Source organism: Myotis myotis, unplaced genomic scaffold, assembly GCF_014108235.1.
Source record: "Myotis myotis isolate mMyoMyo1 unplaced genomic scaffold, mMyoMyo1.p scaffold_m19_p_12, whole genome shotgun sequence".
Classification (NCBI taxonomy): domain Eukaryota; kingdom Metazoa; phylum Chordata; class Mammalia; order Chiroptera; family Vespertilionidae; genus Myotis; species Myotis myotis.
Genome location: NW_023416316.1, coordinates 25666381 through 25684462, shown reverse-complemented (window position 1 = coordinate 25684462; position 18082 = coordinate 25666381). Strand labels below are relative to the sequence as shown.

General features: G+C 51.1%; 1 protein-coding gene across 1 annotated transcript; it reads right to left on the bottom strand.

Annotated features, from left to right (window-relative positions):
• Positions 1-2970: 2970 nt before the first annotated feature.
• Positions 2971-17493, bottom strand: IGFBPL1 (insulin like growth factor binding protein like 1). Its single transcript, XM_036329127.1, has 5 exons — positions 17052-17493; positions 8055-8164; positions 6971-7087; positions 4628-4781; positions 2971-3201 (listed from the first exon to the last, which is right to left on the bottom strand). The coding sequence occupies exons 1-4, from the start codon at positions 17491-17493 to the stop codon at positions 4632-4634; spliced, it is 819 nt and encodes a 272-aa protein (XP_036185020.1). The 3' UTR covers positions 2971-3201; positions 4628-4631.
• Positions 17494-18082: the final 589 nt, after the last annotated feature.

Here is an 18082-nt window from a genome sequence, read left to right as displayed (position 1 = left end):
GCTTACAGCATCAAGTCCAACCTCCTATGGAGGCATTTAGGGGTGTGACCAAAGCCCCAGTCCTCCCACCTGCCACCACAGCTCCCAAGCAGCTGCAATGGTCACTACTCCCCATTCACAAAGGAGGCAGCACTCCTCTAGCCCTGCTTCTTTCACATGCTCTCTTCTTAGCCAGGAATCCCCCACAGCCACTCAAACCCAGCTCAGATGCCTCCTCTTCTCTTCCAGGAAGTCTTCCCTGATCTCCTGCTCTGATCAGAAAGTGGACATCTGTGCTTCCTGGCAGGACAGTGACCTTGTCCCACTCGTCCCCAGTCAGTCTCACCTGAGTGCAGGGCCCAGGGCCCTCCCACCTTCACAGAGTCAGTGTCTGCATTCTTCTGGCCTATGGAGAATGGCACTCCTGCATGCATGTGGAAGACGGCAGAGGGCAGATCTAAGTGAGTGAATTAAATACTAGAATGTTTATATAGTGGGAGACCCAAGTTCAGGGGGAACTGGAAGAATCAGGCCAGCGGCAGACGATTAGGACTGGTTAATAACTGCAAGCAAGGTGCTCAGCTGGGGCTGTGACTACGGCCCAGGTGAGAGGTAAGGAGGATACAGGCAAGGAAAAAAGGGGCAAGATGCATAGGGATGATGAAGGATCTGTGGGCCTTGGGCCACCCACAGGAGCATTCCAAGGACAAAGAGACCAAAGACTGTCCTTAAAAACATTTATTTTCAGGGTGCAGGGGTCCTGTGACATCATCACATCTATGAAAACAGGGTAGAAAACACAGGTTCTAGGAGATCATGTTTCCAAAGGAAGCACATGTTCTTCAGCCTCTGCAGAGGCCGTGGGCTCTCACCAATGAGAAGCCGTTAGGTTGGGACATTCATGTTCCTTCTACCTTTGTGGTTTTGGTGAAAATTTCAGACAGTGTAACATGTATTAATTTTTTTGCACATAATTATGATGTAAACCCAGCCTCATCAGTCTTCCTGCTCAGCTCCCTCATCACAGGGCTCTGTCCACCCTGCTCTCTGGGTCTATATCCAGTTCTGTTCGGGCAAATTTGAGGCGATTCCATTGATTTTGTGAAGTGTGCTTATTAGCAGTACGGTTCTACCACCTTCTCCAGGGCCTCAGCCTCCTGTTCCTCCTGAGTGTCTTATCTCCCCTTCCAATCAAGAGGAATTAACTGCAGACCTCGGGTACAATCGAGTGGTGGTCAGTGGGAGAGGCTAGGAGGTGCTGAGTAGGGAGGGGATGTGAGCAGGTCCCCCAGCAGCGCCAACCTCCAACAGACAAGGAGAGCTTCCAGTTTGATCAGTTTTAATTCTGATTTTACTCAAAGAAGGGGTTCCAATGTCTTAAAGTTTGGAAACCACCCATCCCGTTTCATTCTCTTCTCATTCAAATGAGGAAACGGAGGTGCAGAAAGTGAAGGGGACTTGCTCCGGGGCACGCAGCGAGCCAGGGGTGAAGCCCCACATGGGCCTCATGTGTCTGGGTTCCCAGGCCCGTCTACTGCTGTGTAGCATGCCTCGGTGTTGCCACCCCCAAATGTCAGTTGTGAAACGGCCAGCCTTAAAGGCAGAAAATGCAATTCCAAAAAGGACCCCAAGATGTCACGCCCACCACGGGCAGCACGAGGTGGCGTTTTCAGTGTTGAGGTGAACCTGGAGAAGAGTCCCTGAAACCTGGGGAACTGGCAGCCTCTCCTACAAGTTTCGAGATGATCCCGAGAAGCAGCACCACGGAGGGGAGAGCGCGCCAAGGAGGGCCAGGCACCTGAGTCCGTCAGACCTTGGGCACCTGCTCTGCTCTCAGAGCCTGGTTCTTCCCCAGGAAAGGGGCAGGGACACTAACCCGCACCCTGCTGCCCTGCACTGGGGAAGTGACTGCAGACGGAAAAGGGCTTCATGAACGTCAAGGACTATCCACATGAGAGATGCCGATTTTAAAAGTTTTAATTGCCGAGGAGATCTATTTTTCTTAGCCCAGATATTAAATATTCTCCTTCTTCCTTTCTTCATTTAAAATAAAGAAAGCAAGCCCCATTCCTGGCTGAAGTCAAAACACCTCTAAGTCAGACCTTCTATTACACTCTCGTTCCACAGCCCAGAGAGAGCATGGGACCTGTTTTTACAATCTGATGTCTAGGAATCAGGTCTCCACTGCCCACCTGGTTCAAGAACGCTGGGCTTGGGAACAAGTAGACATCTCGGTCCCCAAACGCCCAGCCATGGGGCCCCTGAGTCTGGTAAAGTGTTTCTTTAAAATGGGAGAGTGGCAGGAATAGAAGAGCTGCAGCCAGCTATCCTCACCCTAGGCCAGTGATGGCGAACCTTTTGAGCTCGGCGTGCCAGCATTTTGAAAAACCCTAACTTAACTCTGGTGCCGTGTCACATATAGAAATTTTTTGATATTTGCAACCATAGTAAAACAAAGACTTATATTTTTGATATTTATTTTATATATTTAAATGCCATTTAACAAAGAAAAATCAACCAAAAAAATGAGTTCAAGTGTCACCTCTGACACGCGTGTCATAGGTTCGCCATCACTGCCCTAGTGTGAAGCAATGGTGTTTGTTTTTGAGGAAATACCATTTAAAAAAGGACGCTAAGCCCACACTTCCTGTATTTTTTTCTGTAGGGCCATCTTACTCTAGGATGACAGGGCTCAAAGAGACACAGGTAACATCCAGTCCAAATGCCACATTCACAGGTGAAGAGTCCAAGGCCCAGAGAGGGTAGGGACCTGTCCAGGTCACACAGCAAATGAGAGGTCAGGCAAAGGACAGAGGGACCCTCCTCCTCGGCTCTACCACACACACTAAGTCACAGGGCTCCACCAATCAGCCGCAGACAACTGAGGTGAAGCGTCACAGCGCACACCCCTCGTCTAGCCCTTTAGAGTTACAAATACACCACGACATGCTCCCCCCCCACCCCGCCCCCGCGAGGGAGTAGTTAAAAAAAGAATTCTCTCAGAGCAATTCATTTCAAAAGTATAAAAAAACCACGTGCAGTCCAGACATTTTCCCCGTGTTTGCCCTGCTAAAAACTACATCTGCATATGAATCTAGTTTGCATCTAGTTTTTAAAAAACTACGAAAGGGGTCATCTACAAACAGTTTTTCCAACTTGTCACACAGCAAAACCACCCACAACTTGACTTTCCCATCATCCCGTGATCATGCTTCTGAGACCCTGGAAGAAGAGAGGGAAAAGAGTTAGAGGACAGAAGCCTGCTCTGTCACAGTCAACTTCCTGCTAGCTGGGAGGTGCGGGAAATGGCACTCCTGGTAGTTTCCTGACGTTCACTTTTTGGTTTTCTGTGCATCCCTATGGACCTGACATAAGGCCTTGTACACAGGAAGTGTCTAACAATAGTGGCTAAATCATACACATCACAACCACAGCAAAATCCTAATGCTTTTCATATTGTTTCTAATTTTTCCTGCTATTGAAAAATTGTCAGTAGGCCTTGGTGATAGTGCCTGTTCACAACTATTCCTGCTGTTCTGTAAGATAATGCCTCCCTTTTGGTTGGTTGAGCATCATCCCATGCACCTAGAAGTTGCTGGTTCGATTCCCGGCCAGGGTACACGCCAGAGTTGTGGGCTAGATCCCTGGTAGGGGGCAAGCAGGAGGCAGCCAATCGGTATTTCTCTCTCCCTCTCCCTTCCTCTCCCTCTAAAAAAAAAAAATTAATAAAAAACATATTTAAAAACACATACACACACACAAATAAGATCATGCCTCCCTGCCCTCCTCCTTCTGTGAGAGGAGCAGACGTCGGCCACCCCTCTAAGGCTGGGTGTGGCCCTGTGACCTGCTCTGGATACAGAGTTAAGCAGATGTGACAAACGTTGAATCCGAGCAGAAACTTTAAATGAGATTGTGCGCTTGGCTTGGCCTCTTGCTCGTCCCCTCTGCCATGAGAGTGGACATATTCCACAGCGGGGCTGCTCCTCCAGCTGGGTCCCCACATGGCGGGGAGCCACGCCAACCTGCCACCTCGACATGGAATGTGAGGAGGAGATACATGTTGGTGCCTGTGAACCAGCGAGGTTTGGGGGTTGTTAAGCAGAAGTTGGCTAATAAGGGATTCGTTTTCTAAGTTCACAGTCCACCTGTTGGTGGGGACAGCTCTCACCCGGGTGACTGAGGACTAGGGCTCGCCTGGCCCAGGGAGATATGCAGATATGCTGCTAAGAGACACAGGGAGGAACTGGGACACAGACGATGAGGCTCATGTGTCTTCTCTGTGGGCACGTGGTGCTGTCACATGACTGTGTCTGCTGTCTTGGTGCCTCTCTAGGGGGATCCGCAGGAAACACTCCACTCAGCCTCAGAAACAGAGAGAAACGGCCGGTCCTCTTTACCCTGTGCATGCCCGTAACGCTCACAGCTCTTGACGTGCATGGTAGGTGGGAAGCCCAGAGTGATATGTGCATAGAACACACTAGAGATTCTACCTGCTGTCGTATGTTCCTACTCTTGTTTTGTATCCTGGTTTCCTGCGTTTATGTGTGTGTTTTTTTTCTTTTTATTGCACATCTTTATAAACCATCTCAATCTCTTGGGGCACAGGTGTATAAAATACAAAAAATGACTTAGAACATGTACTCACTCTGTCACATGCGATCGTGTGGAGCTGGGAAGCGAGGGGCTTTGTACGGGCTCAGGTCGCTAACCGTCACCTTGCCGTGGGACTGGGCCTCCCCAACCGCATTGGCCGAGTGGCACTGGTACACTCCCTCGTCTCCTTTTCTCAGAGGGTTGATCTAGAAATAAAGCAAACAAGTTTATAGTTCTTTGTGGCACAGCAAAATCACTTCCTTATTGAGTCTTGGTGATACCTCTGAGCACTTATTCCTTTTCAAAATAAGCCTGAGCTCACTCTGTTTCTCTTCTTGCCTTGGCTGCCAACGAAGAATTTAAATGTCTTCCTCAGCACCCTCTATCGTGGTTCTCATGTTAATGTTTCCTCTGCATCCCTGCCTTTTACTGTGAGCTACCCCATCCTCTTATTGAAAGGGAGAGGTATAGATCAGCAGTTCTCAACCTGTGGGTCGCGACCCCTTTGGGGGTCGACCGACCCTTTCACAGGGGTCACCTAAGACCATCAGAAAACACATATATAATTACATATTGGTTTTGTGATTAATCCCTATGCTTTAATTATGTTCAATTTGTAACAATGAAATTGGAGGTCACCACAACATGAGGAACTGTATTAAAAGGTCGTGGCATTAGGAAGGTTGAGAACCACTGGTTATAGATTATAAGGAAAATATTGCAAATGAAAAGAACAAAAATCTAGTGCCCAAGGAATGGCCCACAGGGGCTCCCAAAGGAGGCAGCCTTCACAAATTAACTCCAGAGAAAACCTTTCCTCCACACTTTTTTGTAAGAAAGTTTGGGAATGTTAGGGTCACAGGGCCCCTGGAAGCTGTCTAGCCTAAAGCCCTCTTTTTACAATTGTGGACACCGAGGCTCAGATTTGAAAAAGCCACGGACCCAACTGCATTCTGAGTTTCTGAGCTGGATGCCGAGGATTCGCCAAACCTCGCAGAGATGGTGGCGAAGTGGGGGCGACACCCCCGAGGGCACCCTGTTCCCCGGCCCCTGCAGAGCAGATCCACAGCAGTGCTCTCCTCTCTTGCTTTCTCTTGTTAGAACAACCTCTATCAATGGCGAGTCACTCTACAGACGGGGGAGGATTTATGCGCACCATCTCGTTTTGAACACTCGGTGATCATGGGTGAAGGGGGAGCATCATCACCCTCATGCTACAGGAGCCTCGCAGGTAAGTCACAGATGGTTAGAATCAAGCGGCCCTTGGGCGCTGTCCAGTCCAAAGCCCTCTTTTTACAGTTGTGGACACTGAAGCTCAAAGAGTTAGAGCAACTTGGCTAACATGAACCCCTGTCTCATCACTTCATTGCTCCTTCAAACACATGGCATTCATTCCCTCATCTTAGCAAAACTGCTGCAAGTGGCACAGAAAAGCTATGAGAAGATGTGAAAGTAAGCCTTCCCTCCTTATCAGCTATGTGGTCTCAGGCAAATGTATTAGTTTCCTATGGCTGCTGTAACAAATTACCACATACCTAGTGGCTTAATGCAACACAAACTTATTATCTACACTTCCTGAGGTTGGAGTCCAAATGTGTCTCAGTGGGCTACAATCAAGGGTGTTGGCAGGGCTGCTTTCTTTCTAGAGACCCTAGGGCAGTGGTTCTCAACCTTCTGGCCCTTTAAATACAGTTCCTCATGTTGTGACCCAACCATAAAATTATTTTCGTTGCTACTTCATAACTGTAATGTTGCTACTGTTATGAATTGTAATGTAAATATCTGATATGCAGGATGGTCTTAGGTGACCCCTGTGAAAGGGTCATTTGACCGCCAAAGGGGTCGCAACCCACAGGTTGAGAACCACTGCCCTAAGGGAACATACGTTTCCAGTCTACAGGCTGCCTGCATTCCTTGGCTTGTGGCCCCTTCCTTCCATCTTCAAAGCCAGCAATGGCGAGTCATGTCTTTCTCCCACTGCCATCTCTCTGTCTGCCTCTCTCCTGCCTCCCTCTTCCACATTTAAGGGACTCTTGTGATTTCATTGGGCCCACCCAGATAATGTGGGGTAACTTCTTTATTAAAGTCAGGTAATTAGCAACCTTAATTCCATCTGCAACCTTACTCCCCTCTTGCCACATAACAGAAACCATCCATAGGCTCCAAGGACTAGGACAGGGACCTCTTTCTGGGGCCATAATTCTGCCGAACACGAAAGATCACCTGCTCGCAGGGGTTATACTGCCGGCCCTGCTTTCCTCAGAGTTCTTCCGGGGGCCAATGAAAACTGGATAAGATCAGCTTTGAAACATGTAACATGTTATAGAAATATAAAGGGTGCTTTACAAGGGCCAGTCAATAGTAGCCAGTAATCTGAAACAAATGAGCTACTCACCAAAATCCAGGCTGTGGCCTCATGGTCAGAAGGACCCCCTCGCACCTGGACAGCGATATTGACATGGTCCCCAGGCAGGTCCTCTAACGCCTGGGTGCCCTCAGGAGACTGTGTGACCTGAAGAGGACAGGAAAGCCAGGAATGGTTCAGAGAAAGCATTTCTGGAAACTACCTCCCACAGACATCCCCACTGTCATCATCTTCCCACTGACGGGAAGGCCAAAACCCTGACAGCTCCTGTTCCTGTTAAAATGTTCGTCAGTCACTTTAAAAACCCAAATGCATATGCAGCCAGCACACTCTGGTAGACAGCAAAGATGCGGACACCAGCTCCATCTTGCAGAGGCAGGTCAGAGGTCCATGGCCCTTCTCAGGGCTGTTGAGACGAGGCACAACCTATGCTGGGATCCGTGCTAGTTGCTCAAAAATTGATCGGCAAGAAGATCTAGTTTTGGAACAGGATGGGACTATCTGCCACCAGCCAAGTCTTTCTAAAACCCAATCCAGTGACGTAGTCTCCTACTTCATTCCAGCTGATCGAGGCTAGGTAAACAGCAGAACTTTCTCGACAGCTGAGTGGCCAAGAGAGCAAATGCCACAGGAAGGATGGCAACGGCTCTTCTCTGGGGAGAGCTTTAGGGTGAATGTTTTCAGGCATAAACCTGGAGGCAGAGGAATGGTATATAAGATATACTTTTAAAGTCCTCTGATCTGCCCTGGCTGGTTTGGCTCAATGGATAGAGCGTCGCCTGCGGACTAAGGGGTCCCAGGTTCAATTCCAGCCAAGGGCACATGCCTGGGTTGCAGGCTCGATCCCCAGTGAGGGGCGTGCAGGAGGCAGCCAATCAATGATTCTCTCTCATCATTGATGTTTCTCTCTCCCCCACTCCTTTCCTCTCTAAAATCAATAAAATATATATAAAAAATAAATAAAATAAAAATAAAGTCCTCTGATGATCCACATATGCACACAAACACACTTAAAAGGATAAAAAGCCTTTATCTGCCCCCCAAACACACACGCGCACACACACACACACACACACACACACACACACACACGAGAGTTCTGATATATAAATACCTTCCTCCACGTGATGACTGGGGGAGGCACCGCCCTCACCTCGCAGGACAGGTACACCTGGGCCCCAGTGATGTTGTGAACATTTCGGGGTGGGATGACAACCACTGGAGCTGGAAGAAGACAAGGGAACACAACCTTTACCTTGCCCGGACCCAGGACCCCGCTTCCGGAATCCCCTGACTGTGGTGAGCCTGTGTCGAACATGGGGAGGGCAGTTGCAGACCAAAGCTCTCCACACACACAGAACAAACTCATAGGCAAGGCATCGTGGAGGAGAGTCTGCCTTAGGCCCGGAGGGATGCCTGCGTGCTTCGTCACCCATTGTCTTTGCCCCACCAGCAGGAAAACGGGTTCAGAGAGAAAAGGCAGCTTCCTAAAGCTACCAGCCTGTCTGCGGCAGAGCTTGGTCTCACACTCCCTCCCAGGCCCCGGGTGCCATCTGCTTTTGGCTCAACTGCACGACAGGGCGTTGGGCTCCGGGAGGGGCTGGTGTCGCTTCACCCACAGCCGAGTCTACTAACAGATGGGCTTTTCTCTTTCCACATGGAGGGCCCTCGAAGAATAATGCCACCTAAGACAGCTGCATCCACCCTGGAGCTGAGACCCCCGCGGTCCATTCAAGATGCTCATTTGCATATCACAGACTCACAGACTCCACCTGGCCTCCCCCACCCCGCACACCTCCCCATCCCCAATGGCAGAACTGCTGGCCTGGCCTGGAAGCCCTGTAGAGGCTGGGAGTCGGGCAGTGTGGATCTAGGCTGCTGGAGCATTACAGAAAGGAGAGGGAGGGTGTGGGTTCATTGGAGGGCACCGGAGAGTATGTGGGTATCCGAGTTAGAAATTCTTAACTCATACTCCATACTCTGCCCTCCTCTGTGTGCCTGGCATCTGCTCTACTCACACTGGGACTAAAAGAATCAAGTCCATGGGCCTTGGCCTTCAGGTTCTCCATCGGCCCCTCACTGTTCCTGCCTCTGCATGGCATACACCCCCTCGCTCCAGAGGCCGACGGCTCCCACCATGCAGGGCTGAGAGGGCATGTGTTCTGGTCCTGGACCAGAGGCTCTGCACCGCATTGACCTGCTGAATCATAGCCTGCCGCGCAGTCCACGTGCTCCACCTGTCTCACCTGCACAAGAAGGCAAGTGTGGCCCACCCTCACGTCTGGCCCCACGGTGTCCTGGGCCAGGTGAAGTGTGGGTCCCTGGCGGGAAAATGCTCTCTGCTGGGTTTTGCTGATCACGGGTTGTTGAGCTGATCTTACTATGTGATGAGTGTGAAAGTGATGGTTTCAGTTAACACAATGTGCAAGCGGGGGTCAGACGCAGGTCTGGTCAACAGATGACTGGATGAAGAAACAAAAAGAGCAAACACATTCATTCTCCCACTGCAGAGTGTACAGACTCCTGGGCTTTCCTGATGACTCAAGGACAGCCTGGCAAGCCAGCCTTAGAGAGGAAAAGAAGAACAAAGGGAGGGAGACAAAAGGCTGGGAGAAAAGGGGAGAGGGGAGGTATAAATATTTCTCTCTTTTTCAAGTCCAGTGCGGCTAGAAAGCGGTCCGGTTCCTGAGTAGGGGCAACGGGGAATTGAGAAAATGAAAGAGACAGACATACATACAGTAGGGAAAGCTGGGACTGGATGGGACCACTGTCCTCTGATGGAGAGACAGGGACCCAGAGCCAATACAGCATGTTTATTTTATACAGCAAAAACCAGGAAGTTTTACTAAAGGTCAAGACAAAGGAGATTATGTGCATTCTTGGGTGGGCCTGAGTCGTACTCATTCCTGGTGCTTGGCTGGATTTAGATAACGAAACCCATCCCCTGGCACTTGGGCTGAAAGTCAGGCTGACAACACTCCTGCCTCTGGCAAGGTGTGTTTCCAGGACGTGGCTCTGCCAACGCCACTGGATTCAGCTGACAATAATTAAAGAAATGCCCATGTGCCTTCCCAGGCGCTCTCTACAGGGAGGAGTGAAAGGATGCTGAAATGAGGCTGGTCTGGCTCCTTCAGACAGACTAGGAAGCACACCCGTCAAGCTGGTGCCCAAAAAACTCTGGGGAACTATCTTAGAGCCACAGAATATCAAAACTAGAGGTCCTGACTCTCCCCAAGATCCTGTGCCTGACCATCTGTGATGTGCTCATTTAACCTCCAAGTGCATGCCTTTAGTGACAGAGAGCTCACTACCTAAGGAGCCAGGCCCTTCTATCCTTGAAGGGCTCTGCTGGTAAGAAAGCTTGTCCTCATTGGAGCTAAAAACCCACTTCCCTGTAACTCCCGCCTGTTTATCCCAGGCTGCCCTCTGAACCCTACAGCCCCGTGGGTGCCCCAAGGGCCTCTAGTGAATTGAATACATCACTGCCCTTCTTCCCCCTCAGTCTGTCTGATCAGCTCACGCCTTCAGTTGTGGCCATCTCGCTGCCCTCTACCCACGTCGCTGAGTGTGCTCAACGTCCCTTCGATGAACCAAGGTCCTAGGCTTCTGACACTGCCCGATGCACCCAGCCACCTGCCTGGCTGCCACAAAGAACCACAACGCCCCTGCTCTCTGGCAGGAGCCCCATCTGCACAGATGACAAAGAGAGTCTGATGTATTCACATCCTCCTGCCCGCATCGCCCGCCCCCCCGGAGCCCAAACCGGTCCTGGAACGGCTCGCTGTGGGAACAACCAGAATCACGTCTTACTCCAAAGCCCTCAATGGATTCCAAAGGGACACTCAATCAACATGCTTTACTTTCGTTCATGTAAAGTCATAAATTTTAAATGAGATTTCATCAATCCCTTTCAGGTCTAAATGAATAAACCAGTAAATCACATTTCCTATTTTTCTCCTTGCATTTCCCTCTCCCTCTCTTTCAATAACTGCAATTAGGAAAGGCTGTCTTTGCCACTGATTTCACATGGCAGAAAATACCATTTCTTTTACAAAAGAGCTTTTGATGATAAAGTGACATTCAAAATTTTATTTTTAAATTTACACACAGCACACGCCTCCTTTCTGGCGTACAGGTCTAAGTTCTGATAGATGCATACAGTTGTGTAACCGCTGCCATAACCACGTCAGCGGACAGTCCGGTTATCTAGAAAATTGTCCTCGTGTCTCTTTGTCATAGTAATCTGTTTTTAACGTTAACCTGTCTGATTTTACATTGAAAACATTTTTATCCATAACAGCTCTTTACAATCAGTCATCATCATCATCATCATCATCATCACCGTAACAATGGCAACAATGCCACCAGCTAACACTGAGCTTGCTGTGTGCTAGGCACTCTTCTGCTTACGGGGATTATTAACCCATTTGACCTTTCCAGCTCTCAGCAGCTGCCAGCCGGGGGAGCTAGGCAGGGTCACCCAGCCGTAAAAGGCGGGGCCAGGCTATGAGCCTGGGGTCTGGCTCCAAGCTCTGCCCTCTCCTTACATGACACATCCAGGTACACTACTCTTTTCACCCTCACACCAGCCCTGCATTTATCCCTATTTTACAAATGAGAAAACCAAGGCTCGGAAAGGTGAAGGGTCTGGAAGAACAGGGACCCTGAATCTATTAACCCAACACTGATTTTTATTTTTTAAAAATATATATCCTTTATTGATTTCAGAGCGGAAGGGAGAGGGAGAAAGGGAGAGAGAAACATCAATGATGAGAGAGAATTGCTGATGGGCTGCCTCCTGCACGCCCCCTACTGGGGATGAGGCCCACAGCCGTGACCTCCTGGTTCATAGGTCGACGCTCAACCAGTGAGACACACCGCTGGGCTCCACACTGATTTTTAAAGTGAAACATTCGTTATTTTGTTTGGACGCCATTCCAGTACGAGAAAATTCCTTAGGGATTATGTTGGGGGTCCCCAAGACAACCCCTCAGCTTGACGATTTTCTAGGAAGACCACACAAGTCAGCATGGTTTTACTTACAGCTGTGATTGCAGCGAAAGGAGACAAAGCAAGTCAGCAAAGGGAAAGGGCACACGGGGCAAAGACTGGGAAAACCAGGTGCAAGCTTCCAAGAGCCCCTCCCAGTCGAGTCACAGGACACGCTTAATTCCCCAGCAGCAAATTGTGACAACATGCAAAACGCCACCTACCAGGGACGCTCACTCGACACTCAGTGCCTTAGTGGGGGCCGGCCACCTGGGCTCCGTCTGCCGACTACACACTGAAGTTCCAGGCTCCCAGGAGGAGAGCAGGGGTGCAGCTCCCCTTCCTTCCGTTTAAGCACAGTGAGCACTGCTCTCAGCTTGGCATCCTCCTGAAATCCAAGTTCCCAGACACCAGCCAGGGACTTCCCTGCCAGCAGGCCTGTCCAAGGATACACTGCTCTGCAGACTCTTTTCTGCCCAGGAATAAAACCCTCTGGGCATCGCCCCAAGGAAACAGCTCTTGTGAAGATACCATTGAATGGGTAATGGTGTCCTTAACACTAGCAGGTCATCCCCAGTACTTCTGTCCCCAAGGGCTCATTCAGGTGTGGTACTGGGATACTCAACCTCATGACTACCACTGGCAGGAGGTTACCAAGTTCAAATCCTGTCTTGGCCACACCCCCGTACTGTGACTTGGCCTCAGTTTCTTCTTCTTTAAAATGGGCACCGGGGTCGATTCTCCCTCCCATCCCTATATGCTGCTGTGAGGAACAACTACAAGACTCCTTGCAAACTGTGAAGGCTTCCATGGAGGGACCTGAGGACGAGGCAGGTGGCGCTTCCCCCAGGGTGGTCTCCTCAAAGATGCCTCTAATGCAGTGATGGCGAACCTTTTGAGCTCGGCGTGTCAGCATTTTGAAAAACCCTAACTTAACTCTGGTGCCGTGTCACATATAGAAATGTTTTGATATTTGCAACCATAGTAAAACAAAGATTTATATTTTTGACATTTATTTTATATAGTTAAATGCCATTTAACAAAGAAAAATCAACCAAAAAAATGAGTTTGCCTGTCACCTCTGACACGCGTGTCATAGGTTCGCCATCACTGCTCTAATGGGCTCTGGTGAGCAGACCTATCGGAGAGTCCTCTCTGGAGGCCCCAGAGGCCATGGCCCTTCCTTGGGCGAGCCCGGGTCAAAGCCTCACCGCTGCCAGAGCTGCCACACTCCTGGAAGAGCCAGGCTTTCCCGCCTACCTGCCTTTGACAAGAGTCAGATGGCTTTCAAGAGGGAGGATGGTGCCTGGCCTGTCCAGTCTGAACGTGCTGGCTTTGTCTTTCTAGCCCTTCCTTGCTCAATACTTGTTTTCTTCTGTTCGTGCCGGCAACAGCCCTGGAAATGCTGGGACAGCACAAATCTACCCACCAGGTAACAGAAAATAGTCACCCAGGTGTGCCCCAACAAAGGCAGCAGTGGGTGGGCAAAATGGTACCGAGGGACTCTCAAATGCCCAGCACAGGAGCTCCGGCGAGTTGCGAAGCATTTCCTCCTTATCTGCACATGAAGACAATGACTTTGGCCCTGGTCCTCCAGGGTGAAGGGAGAGAATGAATGTGACTGTGTCACTAACTGTGGGATCTGTGCAAATGAAAGGGACCGATGTTATTATTATAGCGTGTGGTGGTCCACCGCCCCCCCCCCCCCCCCCCCCCCCGTCAGCTGTGTCCTTGATGGCCGGAATGAAAGATCTTCCCAATGCCTCTGAGATTTCTTTCAAGCTAATGGTGCTCGGGAAAGAAAGAATATCAAAAGTCATCCCCCAGGACCCCATCTGCCTGCAGGAAAAAGCGCCCCACCAAGAGTTTAATGATCAACCCGCAGAACAGCCCTTGTAATTTATGCTAATAGTCACCTTACCACTAGAATGAGGAACAGCTTAATCCCGCTCCCCTCAGCCTGCGTCCCCAGCCCCTCCCTGCGCTTGAAAGGCTTTTGAGCACGAGGCCCCCCTTCTTTGTCCCTCTCACAAAGTGGCATTCGCTGCCTCTCCTGGTTACCTGGTAACACACGCCTCGAAAGACATATGTCTAAGTGGAGCTGGACTTCCAACAGAGGTAGATTTTCCAAGACTCGGGAGCTTAAGAGCTTATTGAAGCTTCAGAGGCTTGGTGTCCTGGTGGGCACTGGCACAGGACACTGCTCCTATCTAATGTAGCTTTCGAAACAGGACGTCAACCTACTGTGTGCAGGAGCCCACCCCTTCCCAATGCTAGCCATTAATCAGAGCGCGTACCTGGGAGGAACAACACAGCCTTTTAACGTAACGACAGCAATTACCACAGAATGCCACGCCTCCTTACGGCTGAGAAACAGAACCAATCGTTCTGTATAGAACAAAGCTTCGCCCCTCAGCCTGGCATTCAGGCTGGCAATGACCCGGCCCTAAACTCTGGGTGGGCAAAATGGTACCAATGGTCCCTTGGTACCGTTTTGCCCACCCAGCACCTCCGCCTCCCTCACCCCTCAACCTGGGAATTTTCTACTCATCCTTCAAGGCTCCTCTCATAGGCTTCCTCTTCTGTGAAGCTACTCCTGTTCCTCTCAGGAGCCGTCACCCAGTATTAAACAGAGGATCCAGCAACAAGCCTTGGGGGGGAAACAGGAGGGTAGATCCAGACTGAGAAACCCTCAAGACTCAAGAGTAGCCAATCTGCGCCTCAGCTTTCCCTTCTATTAAATGGGAGTGAGTCCTGGCCAGGATAGTGGTAAAAACTAAGAAGATGAGATGCAAATATACTTACTGAATATATTCCAACAGTAAATAATTATGCAGAGGTGGGAGCACAGTGGGTCTTCAATAAATGTGTGTTAATCAGAGGATGACCCTCATTATCAGGCATTTGGGGGCATTTCAGAGCACAGGAGGAAAGGGAAGCATTTCAGCTTGAAAACTGTTTCCAAATGCTCCTGAGAGGCATGTGTAAGAACACCTCCCTGCCGTGCAGAACTTAATACATATTTACGGAGGCTTCACTCTGTTAAAGTGGGAAGCTCGCATAGTGAGGGGTAGGTGAGGAGCTGGGGAGGGGTGGCTTTATTGCCAGTTTTGAGGCAGAACAGCTGCTGCAGTGACTGCGCCTGCTTCCCTTCAACCAGTGTCCCCTGGGGGCATTGTTAAAAGTGCTCCTGCTGCATCCTCTGAATAGAGGGTGGCTTTAGGCAGCACAGAGTGAGGTGCCGCCCTGCCTTGGTCTAGCGGGGTAAGAGCCTGTCCACACCTTCAGGCCCCACCAGGACACAGGGGCAGGGGCCACACATTACATCTCAGGACAAGAAACGACGGGAAGACAGTGCCGGGTCTGTAGCGGCTGACAATTACTGGTGGGAAAGGAGAAGTAAATTCCGGGGAGGCCTGATGCCTGTCACTAATGGGATCATTAAAAGCAGCTTCTGTGTTGCCTCCATTTGGCTCCACGAACACCTTTTCACCGGGGCTGGTGCCTGAGGTGCGCCTCAGGGCCCATAGATCAGAGTGGAGGGGCTGTCACATTTACTTGTCATTGGGTAATTTTCAGTGAATTAGGGGTATGGGGTTTCCATCTGCCATCTGGCCTCCCGCTGGTAACCATGGCAACCACCACCTGCCTAACTTCACACAATCAAGTCCTGTCCTGAAAGAGCACAGAACAGGGTGTAGGGGACCTGGGAGTTGGTCAGGCTTTACTGGTCCCCCTGGCCGGTCCCCTGCTCCCCACCCCTTGTCGCTGGCTCCTCCCCATAATAGATTTGGTCTAAACATCTTAAATATTTTTCAAGGCATCGCTCTCTCTCTTGGGAACAGAATACCACTCCAGGGAAAAATCATCTGAGACCTTCCACACCAGTACATTCCGGGGACCTGGTCAGCATTTATGTCTCCTGCATGTGGAGTGAAAGTGTTACCTGTCTGGAGACAAAGAGAACTGCCTGTGAATTAACTGCTGAGGAAAGCAGATTGTAAAAAACGAGTGACAGGAACTAGAAAAAGGAAGGAGACAGGACTGTTTAAATGCCACAGGGCAGAAACAAAGGGACCTCAACAGTGGCTCCACAGGGCTGACACGGCCCACGGAGGAGAAGGGACCAGCCCAAGGTCATTCAGGGAACCAGCAGTACAGGAAGTGCCGGCCAGCCCTCTCCTGGTGGGAGCCCCAACTAGGAATAGCCATTGGTGACTTTCCTGTGCTCCAAGGAGGTGCATGAAACATTGTTTTCATGTTCCTGGGACAGGAGCCTTCCCACCCCATCTCCAACACTGGTCTCCTGGACATGCATCTACTTGGAATGCTTTGGGGCAAATAATAATAGAAACTTCCCAATGCCTGTTGAGGCATTCCCCCACCCCCAAAGCTTCCTTGTTGGAGCTGAAGTCACTACACTGACCTAGGCATTTAGCCAGAACCCCAAGCTGGACTCCTGGGGACTCACCCTAGACTCTCCACCGGCCCCTCCAGGCAGCGTAGAAAGGGGCAGTTCTCCAAAATCTAGTGGGCTGGCAGAGTGCATCTCTGGGTATTCCTTTACTAATGTTTTGATTTATTTTTGTTTGATTTTTAAAAATTACATAGAGAGGGTGAGCAGCAAGCGCACCCATAAACAACTGTATTGTAATGTTAATGAACTTTAAGTTTCTAGGTTCCAAGCAATGATTAATTTTCAATTCCTTTAAAGTGGGACCTTCCAAATTGTATTAAGCCTTAGCTCCACAGAACCTGGGTCTGCCCCTGCGGGCACTATAATCTTTTCAGAGCCTAAGGCTCCAAAGGTCTTACTTCCCCGGAGTAGCTCCCGAGTCCTGGTCTGGAGGTTCTCTCCTTCTCCTCTGGCATCTTCACGTCCCCTCCCTCTCCATCCAAACAGTGAGGACCTGCCACTCCCAAACTCCCAGTCTTGTGGAGGAAAACATGCTATGAGCTTGGTAAGGGAGGGCGCAGGATGTGAGTTCCTGCCCGTCTCCCTGAGCACCCTGCCGGACGAGAAAAACTGATCCTGAAGGGAAAACTGAGGCTTCGACACCGCTGTCCATCGTGGTGTGGGGGGGGAAGGAGGGACATACTGCGGGGCGGAAGCCGGACTCACCAAATTCGCAGGGGCCATCGCGCACCTTGTGCAGGTGGCCAAGGTGCCTTCCAGGAGCGTGCCGAGCGCGCAGGCGCAGTGCGCAAACGCTGGGGTAGGAGCGGCCGTCGGACCCGCACACCGCGCCGCGCTGCGCGCACACGCAGAGCCCGGTGCCCTCGGGCGCCACCCCGGCGGCGCGGCTCGCGCACACCAGCTCGGGGCCGCAGCGCGCGCCTGCCCGGCCCCCGCAGCTCGCGCCCTCGGCACCCAGGCAGCGCGCGCAGCAGCCGCACTCGTCGCGCGCCGGGATGCCGGGCGCGGGGCAGCTCGCGGGCGCAGGACAGCGCTCGGGCCGGCACGGACCACAGTCGGGGCGCCGGCCGCCCGCGCCGAGGAGCCCGAGGCCCAGGGCCAGCGGCGGCAGCAGCAGGAGCAGCGAGAGCACGGGTGAGCGTGGCATCGTCCGCTGCGGGACGGCAGAGGCACCTCTGCTTCGCTCTCCGCGCCGCGCGGGAGGCGCCGCCACTCCGCCCCGCGGCTGCTGATTGGCCGGGCCCGCACCGCGGGGCGCCGCAGACGGCCGGGCGGCCGGGGACCAGTGCGGCGCGGGGGGCTCCTGGCCGCTCTGCAGTCGGGTCCCGGAGATACTGGGACGCAGGCGGGGCAGGAACTTGCCCGAAGTCGTCTATGTAGTCTGTATTGTACATACGGTTTCCAGATCCAAGGCCGGCTCCAAATATTATGCTCCTTAATCCTCTCATAAGGATGCGCCATTTTATTTTGCATTTTTCAAAGTTTTATTTTTAAAAAGGAATATATGGTTTAAAATGTCAGAGTTTACAAATGGATGCAATGATGTCAAGGGGGTGTCCCTTCCACCCAATGCCCCAGACCAGCTTCAACAGGGCACACGTATCAGGTTGTTGGTGTGTCTTTCCGGGAATTTTGTATGCCTATAAAGTGTCATCACACAGCCCCCTCTCTTTAAACACATACACACGCAGCAGCATGCCCTGCACATTATTCCGTGCTTGGTTTTTCCACCTGTG